Here is a 21878-nt window from a genome sequence, read left to right as displayed (position 1 = left end):
AAATCCAGTTAAATGGGACAATTAAAATTCAATAAGTAAGCTGTAAACCTCAACCACCTAAATATCCACCTCTGGAATTTAGCCGTGGAGGTTCGGAGAATAAAATACAGCAAACCTCTCGAAGAACATTATCATGTTATTTAATATTCAATTCTTGCATTCAAACGCGAGAGGGTGCAACTGGCGTTTTGGCAAACTGCCAAATTGAATGGAAAAGCAGATGCACTATACACGCGGGGGGTGTAGCGAGTGCGCGCGCGAGCGGAAAATAATATCGATTTTTGGTGCTTTTCGTGAGATCGGGGGTTGCGCCGGCGCCTTTGGCGTTCAATGGAAGCCGCTCAACTCCAAAGTATCAGCTGCACTCAGTGACAGGAACCGAAGAAGACAACACGCGTCGCACCCCCAAACAAATACACAGATTCGCCAAAAAATAATCTTCCTTGGTGAGTGAAAGTCGGTGCATGTGCGCGGAGCCCGTCGAAGCAAAGCTGCCTCTCTGCTCGCTCACCACTTTTTTGGGACCAACCGCCGCGATTTGCATGGTGAGTAAGTGAACATCTTATCCTCTCTCTCATACCTCGCGTGATTACTCGTCAGCAGAGCAACAGGAAAACACGCACTTGAAATTGTTGGCACATCAGCCACGTGTTTCAGATTTAAATTAGTCAGATTTATTATCAACAAGTTCCTGAAAGAACGTTGAAGTCGGCTCCATTCAAACAAAAATAATTATCAATCATAGAAAAAATGAATTCAATTAAACCACAAACTGGATTTTTGTACTGTTATTTCATACACAAATTTGGGACACTAAATTTTTTAAGAATTGCGCCTTTAATCTCATCCCGGTTGTGAAAAATCAAACACAAACAGATTCATAGAATAAAGCAACGAGGGAAAATAAATTTCATCGCTGGTATTAAGTCAATTAAATTTTGTGTTAATTAGCAACGCTTTCCGGCGAAAATTTTCTCAAAAGTAACATTGAATAAAATATCGTTATGATGAAATTTTTCCACTTCTGTTATCAATTTTTAATTTTTTGCTACTTTGGATTCAATATTTATTATTATTTTTTATATTTTAAAAATAAAATTCGTATAAGCATCAAGTATCTTTAAATGAAGGTATTTTTTGTTCAGGCATCGGCAACACCATCGAATCGCTTCACTAAAAAGTTTTTGAAAAGCATTTCAAACTCTCAATCTTGATCAACACGAACCGTTAGCGTGAATTTTTTACCGAAGTAAACAAAAGTAAAAAAAGTCGGCATAAATTGTTGAAGCAGACGATTTTCGCGGAACAAAGTGCACTCGTGCGATAAAAATGCTATGAATTGTGCAATTGACATTCCAGTCTGGCTGGGGTGCATGTAGGGGTCATTGATGGTTGAGGGCGGGCACCCCAGTGACCTGCTCACTCGCGGCCGGGCGGGCGGGCCAACCGGCTGCACACCTAGATCGGTCCAAGATGAGACGAGACTTGTGGTCGGCTGATGTGCTAGATCATATCAAGTGCGCAACTAGTTGTCTCACCGTTTACTTTGTGAGTACCAAATTACGTAAATTTTGTTGGCGAATTCAAATTTAAAAGCAAAATTTATTTAACAGATAAAATACAGTCTTGATATTCCCAAACTTTTTATAAAATTAAAATAATATTTTTTATACATTTAGAATTTATGCTGCAATCGTTTAAATTTTTAATTTCAATCCAAATTCTAAATTGACCATGATGATATTTTGCCGAAGAGTGCCTAATTTTTTAAAATATCTCCTTTCAATCTTTGTTCAAAATTACGGAAATTGAAAATGGCAATTAATCAATATTTAGAATTAATTTTAATTTTCTGTGAAAATTATGAATTTTATATATCACATTTTGATGCTATTTCTAAAAGGAATTTATCTCATTTTTTTTCCATTCAATTGATTCGCGGCTGCAGAAAACGTGACGAAATGCTAATTTCATTATCAGAGTGTAAATTTCTTGGCCCCGCTTCGAGCTGCTCCATTTATAATTCACCTCGTCCTTTGTGTATTTACAAAGTTAGCAGCCGAGCGAATCATAGTGTTCTCTGTTTCTTTCTTATCAACTAGTCTCTCAAGTTCAGTGTCCTGCCTCGGTGGTTACATCACTTGCGCCGCCGCCGCCGCTTTCATGTTCTTCTATAATTGAACTTTTTTGCGGGGCGCCACCGCCGCCACTGGCCCCGTCGATTACACTTGAGAATAAGAGCAAGTGGCGCACGTTTTGTGTAGTTTTTGCTGCGGAAAATTTCCATTCCGTCCTTGCAAGGGAAGATGGCAAGTGAAGCAATGTTTGTCATTTCTGCCGCACTTCATCTTCCATGACTCATAAACTGACAGTCACTGTTGTCATGGTACGTATTTATACGTGGCAAATATTTTCCGTCCCAGTTATTTTTCCAAACATAATTATGCGTCAGAGACAAATCTCCGCATCGGAATTGGATCTGCGTAAATTTGTTCCAAATTCAAATTGCTGCAAAATATTATAATAAAATATATAAATAATAAAAATTGCAAAGAATTATAAATTAATTTGCTCAAATTACAATTTAACCGTCTTTTCCCGTTTTAAAGGCAAATAAAAAATTCACTAAAGATAAAACGTGCCATGAGCAGGTTCGTTGGCCTGCGCTTGCACTTTTAAGTTGTTGTTGCGCCTCTTACATGCTGCTTCAATAATAAGTGCATATTAAAAGGGAGCCGTGTGTGAGCTCGGAAAAGCGGCTTTCTTGCCACGGAGGTCTTGTTGTGGAGCTTTTAACATAAGGAAAAGGAAAAAGTATAAGACGAGTAAGAAAAGAACAAGAAAGACTTTCAATTCGAATTTTGTGCACTTCAAAATTTGCTTTTAAATTATATACAAGACGGAATAAATTTGTTGCTAGTTTCAATTGACCCAAATAATATTATGATAGATTTCTGATTTAAAAAATTCTAGCATTCATTATTAATTTAAAAAATTGTATTTCAATATCAATGATTTAAAATAGTTTTTACTCATTGAAAACGCTTCAAAAACTAACAAATGGAATTAAAAAAAGAAAAAAATTGTGTAGAGTTTTCCGCCTCCATTCCTCTTCCTGTGATGAAAGCATTCGAATATAAATCAAGGCTGCGCGCACTATAGTGGCAAGGGATGCTGCGAGCAGCTATAGGGCTGTTGCCAGGGTGGCTGGTCACACCAGAATTGCGTTCACGTGCGTCGTCGCACCCCCAGCAGCCCGTTCGTTCCCCCAACGCAAACCAAACTTGTTTAGCAACCGCTTCAAATTGGTTGACGTTGGGAAATTAATCTTAGATTCTGAACCTCAGAGGTAGGCGTGTTTGAATTTTGTTGCGAAAATTGCGCCTCATTATCGAAACATGAGTAAAAAAGTTGCTCTTTTCCAGTTTCCGCCAAAAGCCAAATGGGCGAACCGCAAAAGTTGCAATTCCTCGAGGGGAGCGACACACATTTCCATGCAAATGATAAGACTCGCAAAAAATATGCGGCAAAGAGAGGAAATAGGCGGCCGAGCAGAAGCGGAACCCACCAAACTGCAGAGACAGTGCGGGGCTGGCTCCTCAAGAGTTATAACTGTGAAATGAAATTTCCCTCGATTTCACCCCTTGTCAAAAACGAGACCGCATAAAAATTATTAGAAATGATAAATTGCAAGGATTGTGCTTAAGCAAAAAAAAGCGGGCCTAACAAGCGCAATAGATCTGGGTCTACCTGCCGCACTTTTGCACGCCATAACGTTCATCTGGTGGTCTATTGCGCCTGTTAGATCCGCTGTTTTTTGTGTGTCTGCCACGAGAATGAATAATTAAGAACTTATTTTCAAAGTTATAAATGAATTGAAAATAATATATATTATATTATCTGACTATGAAATTTTATCATTTTGTCTGTGCTAAAGAGAAGGCTTTTTTTAGTTAAGCATATAATAATTTCAATCTTTAATGATAATTTCAACAAATTTCTTTGACCACGTTTTAAGGTATTTCAAAATTCTAAGTTAACGTTACAATTTGTCATTTTTTTTTAAATTGAGATTTATTCTGGCTCCAAGGAGTAATTCTCTGTTGGAAATGATGTCATGTATAGAATGGAAGGAAAAATTTTAAAACAAAGTTCAAAGATTTCTACTAAAAATGAAACCTTGAACAAAAAGTACATTTCCCCAAAATTATGGTGCTCTGTTGCACATTTTTGTGTATTTTTTGCCGTTCCGTAAAAGAAACAAAACAAATAGCAAAATATATCTTAGCTTTTATTTAACACAACTAATGGAATACATATATGTATGTTTTTATCCGACACGATAAGTTTAAATCCTAATATACCAAATAGAAGATAATTATGTTCTCATCGATAACATCTTATTACATTGTTATCTAAAACCCACCACCAAAATATTGGTAATATTGCCCCAGGTCAGAATCGCAAATAGGAGCCCCATCTTCCACAAAAAAACCTGCCCCGGCAAGTTCCAGATCGACCGAGTCAGCGTTCTGTTCCAGCTCGTTCAGCAAATTTCGTTTGTCTGAATTGGAACGATGCAGCAATTGGAATTTCCAGACGGTGTAAGGGCTGAGAGGCACGTCGCCGTAAGACATTTTATCAAACACGGTGTTTCGGGACACGGAACCTCCCTGTTCGTTTTTCTCAAAGCTGATCTTGAAGTTCAGAACGTCGCCGCCAATAACATAATACGTGCCTCCGCACTTGTAGTGGCTCTCGCCCGTGTGCACCATCTCGATCTGGAAGTGGGTCAGTAGCTCGTGGACTTTGCGAGCCACCTGAGGGTCGGACGATGTAAGGTTGAGCAACAACGAATTAAATTTCACTGCGTTTTTTACTCCAGGGCTCATGACTGAGGCTGAGAGGGTCACCTGTTCGCCTTTGAGAAGCTGCTTTATTTGCTTTTGGTACTTCGAATTTTTCCAAGTGAAAAAGGGAGAGCTGGATGTGTATTTGGAATTAAATTCAGTTGCCACCACACTCTTCTCTTTGTCATTGATGATAGCGTCTTGCATGTTGTGAAGGTCGTCGATAATCAAGTTAAGGCCCTCCTGTAGGATCACGACTTTACCCTCAAGGTTAAGATCATGGTTTTCTTTTAGCTGGGCCACCGTAGAGTGTAACACACCGGTTTTAGATCCACCAAACGGGAACAATGTTTGCTGATATGCTGTGAAGATGTACAGGAAGTTTCCAAACATTTCATCAGCATGAATTTCTGACACTAGCTTCTGCTGCCGATTGCACAGTTTAGGATCTTCTGATCGAGAGCAATCTCCACCGTGAAGGCGCCCGAGAAAGTCCTTGAGCTGCAATCTGTACTCGAGTTCGTTCAGCTTATCGTACGCGTCAATCAAAATTGACATGTACTCTTCCAAAAAAACGAACGCGTCACCTATTCCATCCCCTTCTTCCACAAAATCCTGCGTGAACCTATTGATCAAAGAGACAAATCGGCGGGCATGCTTTTTTATATTGATTTTTCTGAATTGCAGCATCACTGAATTGGTATCTCTTAAACCTTTTTGCAAATCTTCAAAGACCCGTAGCATGTCTTCAAGCATTGGCATGAATTTGTCATTCAAAGATTTCTCGTAGCGCGCCATTTCCTGTAATGCCACCCTATTAGACTCTATGGCTGCATTGATCTGTCCAAGCTTGGACTGATCGTTCATGTACCCAGTTACTACATCAACAATTGCAGCTGGTGCCAGAGAAAGCTGCCTCACGTAGTTCATGCCTTTGTTGGCTAACTTCAATTTATCTATCTTCTCTTTGGGAACATTATCCTTCTCATATTTTGAAATTCTTGATGTCAGATCCTTTCCCACAGAATCGAATAGACCTGAGAGATTGGTGAACACTAGTTTTGTAGCATTGCTTTGTGCACCCTTGTATTTTACAAGCATTTCTTTGACTGCTTTCCTTTGTGCTTCGTCTATAATTATGTTTCCAACGCTAGCTTCAGTTTCTATTACCATTTTTAAAGCATTTAATTGTTCAATTTTTCTCGAGTTATCGTCTCGTTCTCTTTCCTGCTTATGCTGCTGAATAAGTTTCATGGCATTGTCAAGTCCTTTAGGCACCCTAGCTGTTCTGGCTTTCAAATCAACATTCTGACCGTTTTGAGAGATCGCAGACCCCAATGTGTTCAGAGTTGTTCCAATCATAGCAGCAGGTGGGAAGAACACGCTGGCCACTTGCGCAAAGACATTCAAAGTGCCAAACACTGTTTTTATTATCAATGACTTTTCCACAGCACGTTTGTGCTCCGTTAGTTCTTTTATGTTGCTCTGATACTCGGTCTGAAGTTGCTTCGTTTTGTCTAACAAATCTCCAAACTTTGCATCCACCTCATGTTTAACCTCACTGATCTGCTTTTTGTGTATGTTTTCAATTAACTCTCCTGCCTTTTCAATTTCTTTCCGAGCATCGTTACTTGCTGTTTCAACAGTGGCGAATATTGCTATCTCCTTCACTGAGCTCTTAATAGTTGACAATTTATTGCTTAGTTTTGTGGCTGCAGAGGGTAGATGAACGATTTGCTTGCCTATGGAGAATGTCTGCAAATAGTTCAGTCGACTGATAAATAACAGCTCAACTGCTTTTAATTGTGCAATGTCACATTTTTTGCATTCTTGCATGAATGATCTAAATGAACGGTAGAGCATTAAGTAGGCTGTTTCTACATTGCCCATATTGTTGTTTTTCTCGAGAAAGGAATTCATATTCTTCACTAAATACAAGTAGTTTTCAATTGTTAACGTGTTGACTATTCCTAAATCAGTGACGAAGTATTCTAAGAAGTCCATTTTTTCGGATTCATCAGGAAGGTGTGCAGAAGACTTAATTGCGAATGAAAAAACGTCCTCAATTGCATGGAAGATACTATAGGCTTGCGCATATTTGTATGATAATTGACTTGTATAACTTTTCCCTTGTTGACCATTACTGCCTTTCGGAGTCATATCCGAGCTGAATCCTGTTTCTTTTGAACTGCAGTAGTAGTAATAACCATCGGTTTTTAGTTTCACAGGAACGAATGCAACAAAAACGTTCTCTGTAGTTGCCTCACAGTAATATTTCCTGTAGCTATATGCATTCACTGGTTTACCCGCGTCACCGCCAATTCCTCCTAAAGGCTCAAGCCCTGTTTCATAAATTTTTTTTGCTTTTTCAATTGAGGAAATGTTTTTTATAAAATACATTTGCGTTCCAAAATGAGCAGGTATTCCTCCATCACCACCGTTGCCGCCGTTACCCGGATTTCCGCTAGCTTCATTTCGCACAAAAATATCCAATTTGCCCACATACTTAAAGTAGTTGACCACCAAGGTTGGCACCTCTAATCTCTCTTCGCCTAACCAAATGAATTCATTATTTGACATTCCAGCACTGGCAAGCTTTTCTTTAAGTTCATCCCATTTTCCCTCCAGATTTTCGTATACGTCAGGTATTTGTAGTGTTGGAGAATAACCATCCCCTCCGTGTTGTCCGGCGCTGCCAGCTCCCCCTACAGAATGCAAAACCAGAAGGTGGGGATTAATTACGTTGAGCGAAACTATTGTCACAGCTCCTGAACTGAAACCATTGAACCCATTTGCACCTCTCTGCGATAATTCACGAGCTTTCTTCACAGCATGGACTTGTGCGTCGTCACCTTTCATGTAGATCTTCCTTTCTTTATCAATGGTCTCGATGATAGTTCCAATGATCATCAAGTGCTTATTTTTCAGATTCAGATCACAATCAATAAAAATCTTTTTGGTAGCGATGAACACAATTTGTTCAATGCGATCATTTCGTTCAACTGCAGCAGCAATCTGACTAAGAACCACATAACGGCCAGTAAAAGTAGCCACTCCAGATTCTACTTTTACATTAGTTGTTCGCCCAATGTTGTTTGAAGCCAAATACAGGATCTTGTCAAGTCTTTCCTCGTTTACCGAAATATTAAAAGCAGAAACAGTAGTATTGTCATGAAAACCAATTTTTGCGAGCAAAGTCCTCCAGATGTTGAAGTTTTGTTCATTAATGTCCATAAATTTTGATTTTGTTTCATTGTTCATTGACTGAACTGGGTATGTGTCAAAATCAGCCACGAATCGTCTGCAAAAGTCGAAAAATTTACGAGTTTCATCCATGTGCAGCAAAAAAGTTGCTTTGGAACCAAACATGTTGGCAGCAGTCACTTCAAAGTCATTGACTTTTTTCCCCACAACTTCGTAGAAAAAACGCACTTTTGATGCCTGAAACATGATTTCTTGCCACAATTCTTTATTGATGTTCATTGTCTGGACAAAATACTCAAGATCTTCTACTCGCTTCAAGTTTTGCAATTGCCTGGCAGAAGTTTCACTGTAACTGATGATGTAATCCAGGTGCTTCTCAAATGGTTGCATGTTAATTCTCTCGTCAAACATCCTAGTCATTTCTTCGCCAAGATCTTTAAAACGTGTAGTAACCGTGTCCGTTGCGCTGGAAATAAGATGCTCATTGATGTAATTTATTGTGGCTGGAGCAACCGAAACACTAAACTTGCCACTGAATGGCGAAGAGAAATTTAGTTTTTCGAACATGAGCCTTCTCACCAGATTGTAATTTAACATCATTGGTCCCAACTTCCAGGGACTGCCAAGTGCATTAGGTCGTCGAAATAGTCCGAAGTAATTACCTTGAAGCAGATAATCTGTTATCTTAATCTGGAGTTCAAGTTCCTCGACTTTCGCATCGTCTCCATCCAAAACAGCATCACTTTGCTGCTCCAATAGAAAATCTCGAGTCGAAGAGACGTAAACTTTAATTGAAATTAGCAAGGCCGCATCGCTTTTTCCCGAATCAATTTTCGAAGCAACCAATCCAATCGCTCCTCCGAACGAGTCAATATTGCTTTTTATTAAATTGGCCAAGTGCTTCAGCACCGTCAGGAAACCCGACCGAAAATTGTTAAGCAAAACGTTGGCATAGTTTTCAACAATAATTATTTTAAAGCGCTTGGCAGAGTCAAGAATATTTTTGTTTAGATACGACGCAACTAGGTCAAATTCGGCGCTGCGTGTGTCGCGAAAACCCGCACAATCAATCAATGGAAGATTTGTCATAGGGTCAATATCAACGTTTGGAAAAAAAGTTTTTGACGTGTGACTGTTCTGACTACCAATTTTAACCTCGTTGTCCACGAAGATGTAGTCCATCTGCTCGTTTTGTGCAATCTTCATCGATTCGTCCTTTCGGATAAATTTTGAGAGTGCACTTTTCCCGGTTCCGGTTCCTCCGACGAGAACAATAAAGTCCTCGTGGCCCATCAGATCAGTTTCCGCTACGCCATTCTGTAATTTAAATTTTTATGTTACGCTCAACATATGTCTTTATTTAAATTTCTTATATTATTTTTTATTTTATTGACTTATTTATTGAATATAATTAAATATAATTAATATAAATAAAACTTGAATTGTACTTACTCTTAAAAGACTATCAATATGAGATGAAGGAGCAGCAATTGTATTGTGAACTAGGCACCAGAAAACAATGCTCCATCGCAGCCATAGCTGTAACTGTTAAATGATCAAATAAACAAATCGTTTTAACTTTTTCGAATTTTTTGATCATGTAATTAATCCGTTCACAAATATTATGGGTCTGTGGCAATGCCAACGATACTGTCTTTTGTTGCCAAATTCATTATTCTAATCAATCGCATATTTCAAGAGTTCTAAAAAATTAAATCGTGTGAAAGATTTTCAATAGAAAGGGATAATTATTCACAAAAATAACATGTAATTAATTTTATTAAAATTTCATATATCGCATAAACATAATTTAAAATTTGTTATTATAAATCAAACATCATTCCAATCAAATTAAATTCAATTCTAGAATAAATAACAAAATGAAATTATATAGGGAAATTTCAAATTGCTTCCTGTGGATTAAAGTGAACTTAGTACGTTCCCTGCCTGGCAGCAACTGACGACAGCACAAACAGTGGCCTTAATTATTGGCACTGGCCGTTTTTTTCCGTGAATGAAATAAAAGAATCAACACATCGCTATTAATATTTCAATACCATCGGGATCATTATTTTTAACAGTTCAAAGTTTATGAAATATAATTTCATTTTGCGCACCAAGTGGCAGAGCGAAATGGTCTTTTCAACTTTAGCAAGAGGTCAAGATCAATTTGGAAGAGCTGAGATTAAAGATCATTGCTTACTGATTTTTGCTTAAGTATAAAGGATAAATTTCCATTAAACATCTAATTTATTTTAAAGCGCTGCGATCAAGGCACTGAAAACGGCTAGAAAACGTTCCTTTTCGTTCTGTACATGTGTAGCTTAAAATTTTAGGGTGAGAAAAATAAAACGCTGCACGTTCATGCCATGAAAAATAAATGTATCAAAGAATAAAGTAGAGGAGAAATTTTGGATTGAAAAAATCTAATTAAAATCAGTCGGACGCTTCACATCTATAAAAAATTCAACACAAAATATGGGCGCAAACGCAAAGCATAACCATCAAGTAATTCAACTAATTCTGAACTTAGAGATTAAAAACAAAAATTTATATTCTTTAGATTGCCCCAGTAAGTGCGAAAGTGGTATTTTAAATTCTCAATTTCACTAATATTGAAAAAAAAGTCATAATTCTCAATGGTTTAGTCGAATCCAAGATTTATAGGTGAGCCAAATTTAATTTTAAAATTATCTTCGCCTTGAAAAGATCAACTTATTTTTCTTTATAAATCCTCTATTTTTATATCAATGCAGACAAAAATTGATTTTTTTTTTCTTTTTGTTAACCAGATAATCTAATAAATACTCACCATGTTTGTAAATTGTCGTGCTCAATTGCTGACGATCCATACACGCCGAAAGTTGTTGATGTTATGTGGCGAATAATCTGGTGTGACTCGGTGAAAGGTCATGCAATCTTTAATGATATGTCGCATTGGCGGGCAGTAAAGGATACGCGCAAGTAATAATTAATTATATAATGGAATCACTGCCGGACAAAGCGAGTATTCACCAATAATGAATTATTTCTGTGAGACACAAGTACCAAGTTCCATTGTTGAAAACAATTAACAACAATCGAGAATTGAACGCATGGTGTACTATTTATGAAAAATATTCAGATGGATAGAAGAATTAAAGAAAAAATAATTAGTGAGTGATATTTAAAAAATCTTTATTTCTTTCAACAGCAATTTTATTTTTTGAGCAAAATGAATAATAAATAAAAATTAATAAAACACATAAATATATATAAATGGTTATTTTTTAACATTTCAGAGATAAATTTTTTATTAGTTGCTCTCAAATTTTATTTGGGAGTTCTGCTATAAAAATCATTGTATGGATTCGAACGGAACGTATAAATAATATAATATTTTATTTGCAATCTCTGCTAGAGAAGCGGCCCGCGTTTCTCAGACTGTTACGGCTTACTCAGGAGAGGCTTATTGAAAATTATTGGCATTGCAGGATCGATAAAAGGGAGAGATAAAGCCTGCCCTCGCAATTTCCCCAAATTATACAGACGTCAATATCTTTTTTTGTGTGGAAATTTTAGTGGCCACAAAACCAGTGTAGAAGGCTAAGTCGTGTCCTGGAACTTGATGAATTTTTTTCTGCCATCAATTCTCGTCGAATGGAAAGAAAAAGTTTGTTCGCAGCTTTGCAGACGCCGCACTTGCGAGAGGGCAAGATTGATGCGTTCAGATAATCGCGTGGGGCGAGACACTTAGTTCGAATCTGTGCTTCCGAACAACCTTTCACCCTTTTTCAATGAAGCTCTCGGAACCACTTGAGAGAAGGTTCTATAAATCAACTGCTTATCACGCAACAAAATGGATACTTTTGGAGAACAAATTCATTTCAAAAGGTTTTTGAAAAGGGGAAAAAAGGGAAGAAAAGAATAGAAACAAAAATTAAACTTTTTAGTCTCAAACTTCGTGTAAATAAAAAAAAAGTTGCATATAATAAAGGATTTTGATTTCTTTGAAAAAATTAAGTAATATTTTGTTTGAAAATCAAATGATGTGATTAAGTATTATTCGATTGGTTTCAGATGGTGCGTGACATGTCAAGTTCCGGGAGCAGCAGCGGTTCCCGATCGTTGGACCGCGCCCTGCACGGCGGCTCTCCAGGGGGCAGCAGCACCTCGTCGTCGGCCTCTTCCAGTTCGCTGAGCCTGCAGGGCCGTTACATGAGCACCAGCCAGCACAGCCAGCAGGGCGACCCGCCTCCGCCCTCCGTGGAGGCGGCGGCGCTGCCGCCCCCGATCTCGCCGGCGCCCTCGGCCGAGCACTTGCCCGACTTCTTCCACCACAACCCTGAGCACTGCGCGGCCTCCTTCGCCGCCATCAGCAAAATGAGACAGAACGCCCAAGTGAGTTTTCTTACAAAATATTTATTCTTTCAATTCAATTCATTGCCAAGTTTGTTTATATTTTACATCACACAAACTTGTAAGGTTCTCTTATTGTTAGTTGTGCAAGCAAAAAATAATAATAATAAATTTTATATTCATTTATTTACGATTGAAATTCATCCTCTGTAGGAAAAATTAAAGAAAAATAGAGAGGAGAAATTATTGCATTTTTTTTTTAATTTTATTATATTCTTTAAAAGTAAAAATATAATATCAGTATAATTTTTACTTTTTAATCATCTTTTACGTTAGCAGGAAGTTTCATTAAAAAAAACCACAACCTATATTTATCTTAAACACTGATTATTTTACTCGAGTTTTACGCTTTGACGGAAACACATAAGTAAAAATATATGTTGGAGTTGGAATTGCTTAGATTTTTTTTCCTCCTTTTCTGAGTGAAATGTTATATTAACAAAAATACCAAAAATGTGCTCGGATAGCGTCGGTTTTGATCAATAATCTGCGTCAAAATGAAAATGCCATCGGTGATGAGGAAAGGTGATTAGCATTTGCGAGCGGCGAACGCGGTGACCTGTTCAGCTGCTCCCTGTCTGCTGCCCCCATTCGGCGTTGACATTACACGTTATCTGTCTGAGTGGCTGGCCCACATATTTTGCGAGCAAAAGGCTTTCTCGCCGGCGTGGCGCGTTCACCCCACAAATTGCTCCCTCGCCCGACCTTGCTGAGAAAAAGTAATAACAGTAAAATGCACGCGTGATTTGCAGTAGAGATTTATTTTCTCATCCCAAAATATACACCTCCATTTATGATCAAGGCTCGTTAACTTTCTCCTCACGTTCGCCAAATATTGGTCGGAAAAAATCTATTTCAGATTAATGCCCTTCATCTTATTCGACCCGTTTTCCATTTTTGCGCGCTTTCTTATGAATTTTTAATCGTTGGACCCTTTTTTCCTTTTAAATTATGTCCCTAGCGAAGAGATGAATCCCCAGGCGAACTAATAAACTTGTGAAAGAGACCCTGAGCGCATTAATCTCAATCGCGGTCACAAAGTTTGCCTCGAGCCGTGTTAAAAATTTACTCGACTCCCTCCTTTGCCCGACCAAACGTGAGCTATAAAAAAAGTTGTTTTGCACTCGCTCCGGACTCCCTTCTGGGGCCAGAGAAAGTATAACGAGGCTCACAAGTACAGCCAGGCTAGACAGAGACAATAATGACCGTTGCTAATTGGGACAAAGTCAACACTCTCTCATTTCTCGTCTCTAGTGGTTGTTATGGCAGGTAAGAGCAATTAGCAGACGCGGACAATGAGCAGCTTTAAATATTTAATTTGCAGCTTCATTTTTTTATAAAGAGAAATATTTTTATTCCTTTCGAATTTTGTCTCTAAAATACTATGCATTTATTTATTTCAAAATAAGTATCTGATATTTTATTAAAAAAATCAAATTGTTTTCTCTTTTGCAGTTGTGCGACGTCGCTCTGATTATTGGAGACGAGGTTGTTCACGCCCACAAGGTGATTCTGGCGTCCATCAGCCCTTACTTTCATGCAATGTTCAATGGTGAGTGAAATCTAATTATTCGTAAAATCCCAACGACGATTGCAACTCTGTTCTTTTGCGTCGCAGTGCCAACGACAGTTTTTTTGCTCAAAGAAAACAAGAATGATTCCACTTTGGACAGAAATAAATTTGTTCTGTCCTCGCATGGGGTCGACGCAATTTTTATTGAAATGAAAAATAACTTGCTGCAGATGATCTGGCTGAAAAATCGCAGAGCGAAGTAACTCTGCACGACGTCGACTTGGCAGCGCTTCAGCTCCTCGTCGACTTTGCTTACTCCGGACATATCCTGATTACGGAAGACAACGTTCAGGTCAGTTTTAAAAACTCAAATTTATCAACAAATTGCTTCTTGCTGCTGAGAGGCCGTTTGTATCCGCCCCAATACTGCAAATCGATATCCCGCCGCGCCTAGAGAATTCAAACTCGGTTCGGTCTGATAGGATTGATAATATCAATCTTTGTGATTTGATTTGACTCGAGACAATAGTTTCAACAATGTTGCCGTTTAAAAAAAAAATTCGGGTGGCCTTGGCTGACTCTGGGTCGAGTTCAGGTTTTATGGCGCATAATATAAATGCAGCCTAGCCGTGATAACTGGCACACCACGTCCCCCACGACCATTAATGGAAAGGCACGGTGTGTTGCATCGTAAAGTTATACAATGTCGGACAAACAGGCGCATAGGTAAAAAAATATGATGCAAAATTATTCAACCGGCCCTTGGAACAATTTAACAAGGTTATATGAATCCATACAAAAAATTATTACATGCGTTCGTTGTTTTGTTATTCTTATTTCATTCTTGTCTCTGCGGAATTTTGTTGCATTTTTACTGCTTTATCCAATTTAAAAGTTTCCAAAATTTCTGATTCAGATTCTGCTGCCAGCTTCAAGTCTGCTCCAAATGGCTTCGGTGCGCGAGGCGTGTTGCAAATTCCTAATGCGCCAACTCCACCCTTCCAACTGCCTCGGGATCCGCAGCTTTGCCGGTGAGCGAAATTCCTGCACCTAAATTCGTGCGAGAGGCCTATAAAAGGGAAATTTATCTTTTTCCAGACGCCCACTCGTGCAAAGAGTTGCACAGAAGGTCGCACCGATTCGCCCTGCAGAACTTCCAGGAGGTCATTACCACCGAGGAATTCCTGCTGCTGCCCTTCCAAGAGGTAAGCAAACTTTAAAAAAAAGTTAAACGACAGATCGCCTGTGAGTTGGACGAGTAGGCAACACGCACGACTCTCTTGTTGCGCACGCTGCATCGTTTCGACACGGATTAATTTGTAAGGACGTAATCATTTTTGACGAGGGTTGACGCGCTGATTAAAACACACCTCTTAATTGGCTTGTGTGGTTTTAATTAATTTTTTATCAGCCTGAAGCTTTTTTATTATTCTTTTCAAAATGATGATAAGTTTTTCTTTATTCTTTGGTCATAAAGGAGTCTCTCGATTGAATAGCTCAGCATTTCAAAAGATGATATTTTTGACAAAGCCTAATCTGAATAGCTGCTTTTCAAACAAAGAGCTTCGCCGTGAGAGCAGCTATAATAAATTATTCAAAGTGCTGTCTGGAAAATGCTATTCTTGAGAGCATCAGTACATGGTGGTGTGAATACCAAAAGGGTTGCTTGCTTGTGCAGGAAAACGTTGAGGGCTTCTTCATATTGATTTCCTCCTCTCTGTGTTGAGAAGTGGGCTTGTTATTTTTGGCGGTATAATCTATAGATCAACACTCTGCAATGAAGCCCACGTTGTAAACTAATTTTTTCATATTAAAGAAAGAAAGAAAACCGTGAAACAATTCATTGATTAATGGACTTTCCGTTGCTTGCAGGTGGAGCAACTCATTTCGAGCAATCAACTCAACATTTCCACCGAAGAGAAAGTTTTCCACGCCGTGCTGACGTGGGTCAAGCATGATTTGGCAGAAAGGGAGCAGCACATTTCCAAGGTGAGGAGAGAGAGCTATTATCGTCTCCTCATGTTACAAATCGACTGTGCGTAATGAGCTTCTTCGATTTCCTTTGAATCGAAATATGAACGAAAAACAAAAAATAAGCTGCTTTCCGCGCGCCAAAGGAAAACCTATATTATTATCCTGGCCGCGTGGAAAAGCTTAGAAAGTCGTTGACAGATTTTGTCTGCCGTCGTATCACGTGGAAAGGCCGCGGCATATCGACCAACTTTCTTTTTCTCGTCTACTTGTGTGTGTGCGACTCTAGCTGCAGGGGTTGTCAACCGCCCTTGACAATAACCCTGCTGCTGCTTCACGCGAGAGTCAACGCTCGCCATACCATTGCACCCATTGTCTGCTACTCAAGGACGCCATCAATCACACAATAAAAGCACGCGGCGGCTTATTCGTGTTGGCTCAACTCGCAAATTTCGCAAATTTTGTAGCGTGGAATTGCCGTACTCGGTATTTTTCTCACGCGCAGCTCCGGTTGAGAAAAGAATCACTGTTCCAAGAGTCAATAAAACATAAAAATTGATCACTTGTTGTGGTTCGCCAAATAATAGGTGCTTTTATCCGCATACACTTGCATCAGTGCCAGAAATGAACAATTTAATTTTTCTTCAACATTTTATAAGGAGATCTTACAATTTTGAACAATTTTAACTGAAAATCAGTTAAAGATTCTACTAAATTATTATATTTTTTTTTATAAATTTTAAACAAATATTTAAAAGTGAGAAGAAAAAAAAATTGCTAAATTTTTAGATTTTTTCATATTTTGTTTCATTACCAATAATAATAAATTGTCAATGCATAGCTTATGAAGCACGTGCGTCTTCCGCTGGTTGCGCGTGAATTTTTGACGACGGCCGTCGACTCGGAGCCGCTGGTGCGAAGGGACACCGAGTGCCGCGAGCTGCTGTTGGAGGCGATGAAGTACCACCTCTTGCCGGAGCAACGAGCCTCCTTGTCGTCGAGTCGCACGCAGCACCGAAAGCCGGACGGGGCCAGGCCGTATCTGTTCGCGGTCGGCGGCGGCAGCCTCTTCGCCATTCACAGCGAGTGCGAGTGTTACAATCCGCGGACTGATCGATGGATGCCCATCGCGCCCATGCTCTACCGACGCAGCAGAAGTGGAGTGACGGCCCTCGGCAGGCTCCTCTACGTCGTTGGAGGGTGAGAATTAAAAATACTATACCCTACTCGCAATTAATTAGAATATTAAAATTAAATTAGGCTGTAAATTTTCTTTGCTTTTTACTTAATAAATTTTGATGCTTTAGAAATAGATTTAAAATCGGTTGAAAAGTTACTATTCATTCAATGAATTACATAAAAAAAGTATATATATACTAATTTTAATTAATTTCTTATAAATATGATTTATTTTGCCATCACTAATATTTAACAAATTATATTTAAAAACATAATCTACATATTTTTAAGGTACGATGGGGCAACAGACTTGGCCACCGTCGAGAGCTACAACCCCAGTCTCAACAAGTGGACTTCGGTCACTCCGATGGGAACAAAAAGAAGCTGCTTGGGTGAGATTAAAATTATAATTAATCTTACTTTGGAGCAAAATAAATTATCTTTGAAAAACAAATCCACAGGGATTTGCAGCTTGGACGGATTGCTGTACGTGTGCGGGGGCTACGACGGCGCCTCCTGCCTCAGCAGCATGGAGAGGTACGACCCCCTGACCGGGGTGTGGAGTTCGTGTCCGGCCATGGCGACGAGGCGGCGCTACTGCAGGGTGTCCGCGCTTGGTAAATTTAATTTAATAAATCCAAATTATTTAAATCTGACCCTGAAATAATTCAGACAAGTGCATCTACTCGCTGGGCGGCTTCGACTCGAGCAACTACCAGTCCAGCGTGGAGAGGTTTGACCCGAGAGTGGGTCGTTGGGCCCCGTTGCCCTCGATGAGCAGTCGCCGGAGCAGCTGCGGGGTGGCCGCGCTCGAGGGCAACTTGTACTGCGTGGGCGGCAACGACGGGACAATGTGCATGGCCAGCGCCGAGAGATACAATCCGAGGAGAAACGCTTGGGAGCCTGTTGCCGGAATGCACTCGAGAAGGTGCAAAAATTTTTAATCTTAAAAATTTTATTTATTTATTTATTCTTTTAATTGCAGATCAACTCATGAAGTGGTGGAAATCGACGGGTACCTGTACGCTCTCGGGGGCAACGACGGAAGCTCGAGTCTCAACTCGGTGGAGAGATACGAGCCGCGGCTCAACAAGTGGACCATTGTTACTTCCATGCTGACCAGACGGTCGAGTGTCGGGGCCGGAGTGCTCGACTGCAGCAACCTCGAAAAAATCCTCACAGGGTCTTCAACGAAAAGCGCTGTTTAACTAACACTTTACCTCACAAATCGTGGGCCCAGTTTAAACAAGTGAATATATTGTACTAAAATCAGTCTAGCACTGCCAATTTAACACGCAATGAGATCTCACACGTGCCACGATTGTGTGACATATTTTGGCATTAAAGCCGCCAATTCTCATTCGATATATCAAACGAAATTTCAACGTTTCAGTTGTTAATTTAGAAAATTTATTGCCGAGTGTTAGCGTAATAAGTTTTAATATCGGGAGGAGAATGCTTTGTGATGAAGTGGAAAAATGGTATTGGCTGTGACACCGGGACATGAGATTGGGAAGTTATTAACAAAAGCATGTAGTTGATTCTGTTCAATATTAAAATGGTAATAAATTCTATGAAATTTCTGTCACCAATAGGGGAAGGAATTCTCTTAAAGTAAGACTCTCGATGCCAGAATTACAATAATTTAAAGTAATGCGTGACGTCAAACTAGAAGAATGTGTTTCTGTCTATTAGTGATTGTGATCAATGTGTTATTAGCTGTAAGTTTTTTTTTTTAAATTATTTGATCTTTAAATTAATTTTCCTGCTAATAAGATAAACAGCATCTCATAAATTACATAAATATTTATTATGATTCTTGTATTAAGAAGTAATTAAGCCTATGCAATAGTCATGAAATATTATTAATCTCATTTAATGCAATTATAAGTTGTAAATCATGTTCCGACAAATCTCAAGGAACAGCCGAACTGAGATTGGAATTTTTGAAAGGCTTGTAAGACCGCCAGGCTTTTGCCAACACTACTTATAGGCCTGCGTGGGCTGCGTGCAGCCACAGCTATAAATTTGTCAAAGAATCTAATTCCGCTTTTGAACTTATTCATTTGGGACCATAATTTGCACACACACTACTTAAGCGCCTTCTAATGTTCTCTACTCATCGTAATACTCAAGAACTTTTGCCGTTTACCAGATTTTATTCAAAATTTGGGAAATGGAGTTTCGCACAAAATTCATAAAAGCTGCTGATTATATTGTCAAACAAGAATAATTGCAGAATGTTTCGATCCAGCTTCAATTTCCACTTTCGAGATAAGGTAACTTTTGTGGCCATTTAGCAGACTTTTAACTTATTTATATCTTCAGTTCACCTACTGGCATTTTCGAAGTAATACAATAAAGCTAATTATCTTTAGACTCCTGTTGGATCTTCAACGGATGACTTCCTGTAAAAACAGAGACTTTAGGCAAATGCATTGTGTCCCTTTAGCTGAGAGAAGTAGCAAAAATGTAGCCCCCAAAACAAATTCATGTTTACTTTTAAGCGAGAACAGATGTGAATATCAAAGGAAAATCAATAAAAATGAAAGAACGAATCCCCGACTGACTTTAAATAGCATGCTTTGTACCTAGAACTAATTATTAGCCACGCTGCGAGCGGTTTGTTCACTTATCTGTCCTAAAGACAAGCTCCGATTATTTGCCTTGCCATCTACAAAAGAGAATCTTGATGTAAAATCCATATTGTGCTGGTAATTCAATCAACTCAAAAGGAACACAAAACTGCTTTTATCAACAGGAGGATTTATTGATGATTACACATGACGATGGAGGGGGTATTTTCAATACTACTAGAAAATACCTCACTAGAACCCCAATTAAATTCAGCACACTTAAAAGGGCAAAAATAATTCAGTATATGCCTTGGTCTAAGTGTGATGATTAGCTCCCAGAAAAAAAACTATCAATCGTGACTTGAATTTTGTACAAAATAAAGAAATATAAGAATTAAACTATTTCTTCTTGCCTATGAGCTTCTCCGAAGCTTCGTCGAATGACGGATCGCAAAGGTTCAGCATCAGGTTGCTGCCCTGCAGATAAACCTTGTTCTGCGACTGGGCAATCTGTTGAAAGATTACACAAAATTTAGAATCCAAAAAGTTAAAATTTTTTTTACCGTTCTGGCAATGGCTTGGGACGCTCGGATCTTCCTCAGCTTCAAGTAACCAGGATTGGTGGAAATTGCCTCACCCAAGTAAGCAAAAGTTAAGGAAAATTCTTGATAAAATTGAATAAAATTTGTCACATGTTAACACCTCAGATTACTAAAGAAATATCACGAGGCCACTTCGACCCCAGTCCAGTAAAGCGTTTGCCAATTAAACCCGGGATTCCCCCCAATTTGTGTCCGCCTTGTTGGAATGAAAACTCGACCGCATGACTGCAGCAGCCAAATTAATTGAAACTGACTTTGGGTCAAGGCTTTTGTTTTTACTGTCCTGCTGGGTTTACAGAGAAGGCACTTTGCTGACGGCCAACTCCAAGATTACAACAGGAAGGCTTCAACCTTACGGAGTCACGGACTAGGGTTTCGGTGCCCTATTCATATTGATTCATCATCATCGGTTATAGAAATAAAATTGTCGAATTTTTGCTAGAAAAGGATATCAGTTTGGCCGCGTCGGCTTCACCCTCGGCCTGGACAATCTTCTGTTGCTTCTCCTGAATCGCCCTGTCCACGACGAAAGCTGCCCTTTGGGCCTCCTGCTGCGCCACCTGCTTGGCCTCAACGGCCTGTGTGTATTCCTTTCCAAAACTGAGCTCAGTAATGGACACGTCGTCCAGGATGATGTTGAAGTCTCTCGCTCTTTCGGTCAGTTCTCGCCTCACAAGCAAAGACACCTAAATTACAAAATTAGATTTTTTATAAAAAAAAATTTTGTGCAAAAGCAAACCTGCTGACGCTGTGTAATGAGCTGAGAGGCATTGAATTTGGCGACCACGCTTTTGAGAACCTCGTTGCAAATTGAGGGCAGGACCTTCTCGTCGTAGTCGAGGCCCAATTGACGGTACATTGAGGGAAGGGAGATGGAATCTGGCCTGGACAAAACTCGCAGCGAAATGTTCACCATTTGCAAATCTTTGCTGCCAGTCGGGGAGGAAATCTTTCTCGGTCTCGATCTTAGAATGAAATTTTCCATAAATAAATGACTAAAAATAGAGATTTCAACAAATTACCTGATGTCGTAAATAATGGGATACTGGAACCAGGGAATTCTGAAATGCATGCCCTCCGCGAAGACGTCGTTTTGGACGCCGCCAATCCTGCTGAAGATGATGGCTCTGTGACCGCCCTCAACTGAAATGATTGGAAAAAATGTTACATAATCTGATTATGGATGGAAAATTTCGGGCCGAACCTGTGAAAACTGACTGGCTTGCTCCGTAGGCACCGGCAGCAAAGAGGCCCAGCACTTTGAGGCCCGTTCCCAGTCCCTTGGGCCCACCTTTGCCCAGTTTTCCGGCAAGATCGTTCAGCTTGCTTTGCGCCATTGCCGACTATGCCTAGGATAAATGCAGGGATGAAGGAAAAATGCCGAAAAAACTGACGCAATACTCGTCGATCGCCGAACACGCCGGAATCGAATATGATTTTCAGCCAGTTAATGATTTTTTTCATTCATTACCGGTTATTTTCTTGAAATTCTCACCGCTCATAGAAAATAGCCAGTTTTTTCAATTTGTAATACCGGTTTTTTAAAGCTTTTAATAACCGGTTTTTATGAATTTCAAACAATGAC

The 21878-nt window shown here is 39.3% G+C and overlaps 3 protein-coding genes across 9 annotated transcripts; 1 reads left to right on the top strand and 2 right to left on the bottom strand.

The window, feature by feature from the left end:
* Positions 1-378: 378 nt before the first annotated feature.
* LOC132196063 (kelch-like protein 17) lies at positions 379-19678 on the top strand. Of its 6 annotated transcripts, XM_059618454.1 has the most exons (13): positions 403-545; positions 1360-1548; positions 12114-12434; positions 13908-14004; positions 14196-14317; positions 14882-14996; positions 15064-15170; positions 15838-15954; positions 16778-17136; positions 17407-17507; positions 17577-17732; positions 17788-18043; positions 18101-19678. In XM_059618454.1, the coding sequence occupies exons 2-13, from the start codon at positions 1474-1476 to the stop codon at positions 18321-18323; spliced, it is 2049 nt and encodes a 682-aa protein (XP_059474437.1). In that variant the 5' UTR covers positions 403-545; positions 1360-1473; the 3' UTR covers positions 18324-19678. The 6 variants fall into 6 exon arrangements, with proteins under 6 accessions (XP_059474436.1, XP_059474437.1, XP_059474439.1 ...); XM_059618453.1 differs by lacking the exon at positions 1360-1548 and having other exon boundaries at positions 379-545; XM_059618456.1 differs by lacking the exon at positions 1360-1548 and having other exon boundaries at positions 417-549.
* On the bottom strand, positions 4271-10967 carry LOC132196061 (uncharacterized). Its single transcript, XM_059618451.1, has 3 exons — positions 10867-10967; positions 9507-9599; positions 4271-9371 (listed from the first exon to the last, which is right to left on the bottom strand). Exons 1-3 carry the CDS (start codon positions 10867-10869, stop codon positions 4416-4418), a joined length of 5052 nt encoding a protein of 1683 aa, XP_059474434.1. The 5' UTR covers positions 10870-10967; the 3' UTR covers positions 4271-4415.
* LOC132196065 (prohibitin-2) lies at positions 18904-21751 on the bottom strand. 2 transcript variants are annotated; one of them, XM_059618459.1, is made up of 8 exons: positions 21498-21751; positions 21316-21436; positions 21033-21258; positions 20746-20979; positions 20255-20332; positions 20105-20201; positions 19707-19789; positions 18904-19523 (listed from the first exon to the last, which is right to left on the bottom strand). In XM_059618459.1, exons 1-7 carry the CDS (start codon positions 21628-21630, stop codon positions 19713-19715), a joined length of 966 nt encoding a protein of 321 aa, XP_059474442.1. In that variant the 5' UTR covers positions 21631-21751; the 3' UTR covers positions 18904-19523; positions 19707-19712. The 2 variants fall into 2 exon arrangements, with proteins under 2 accessions (XP_059474442.1, XP_059474443.1); XM_059618460.1 differs by lacking the exon at positions 19707-19789.
* Positions 21752-21878: the final 127 nt, after the last annotated feature.

Source organism: Neocloeon triangulifer, unplaced genomic scaffold (assembly GCF_031216515.1).
Source record: "Neocloeon triangulifer isolate White Clay Creek 2 clone unplaced genomic scaffold, ASM3121651v1 ptg000011l, whole genome shotgun sequence".
NCBI classification, from domain to species: Eukaryota; Metazoa; Arthropoda; class Insecta; order Ephemeroptera; family Baetidae; genus Neocloeon; species Neocloeon triangulifer.
Note: the sequence above shows the minus strand (reverse complement) of the source record. Positions and strands in the feature narration are given on the sequence as shown.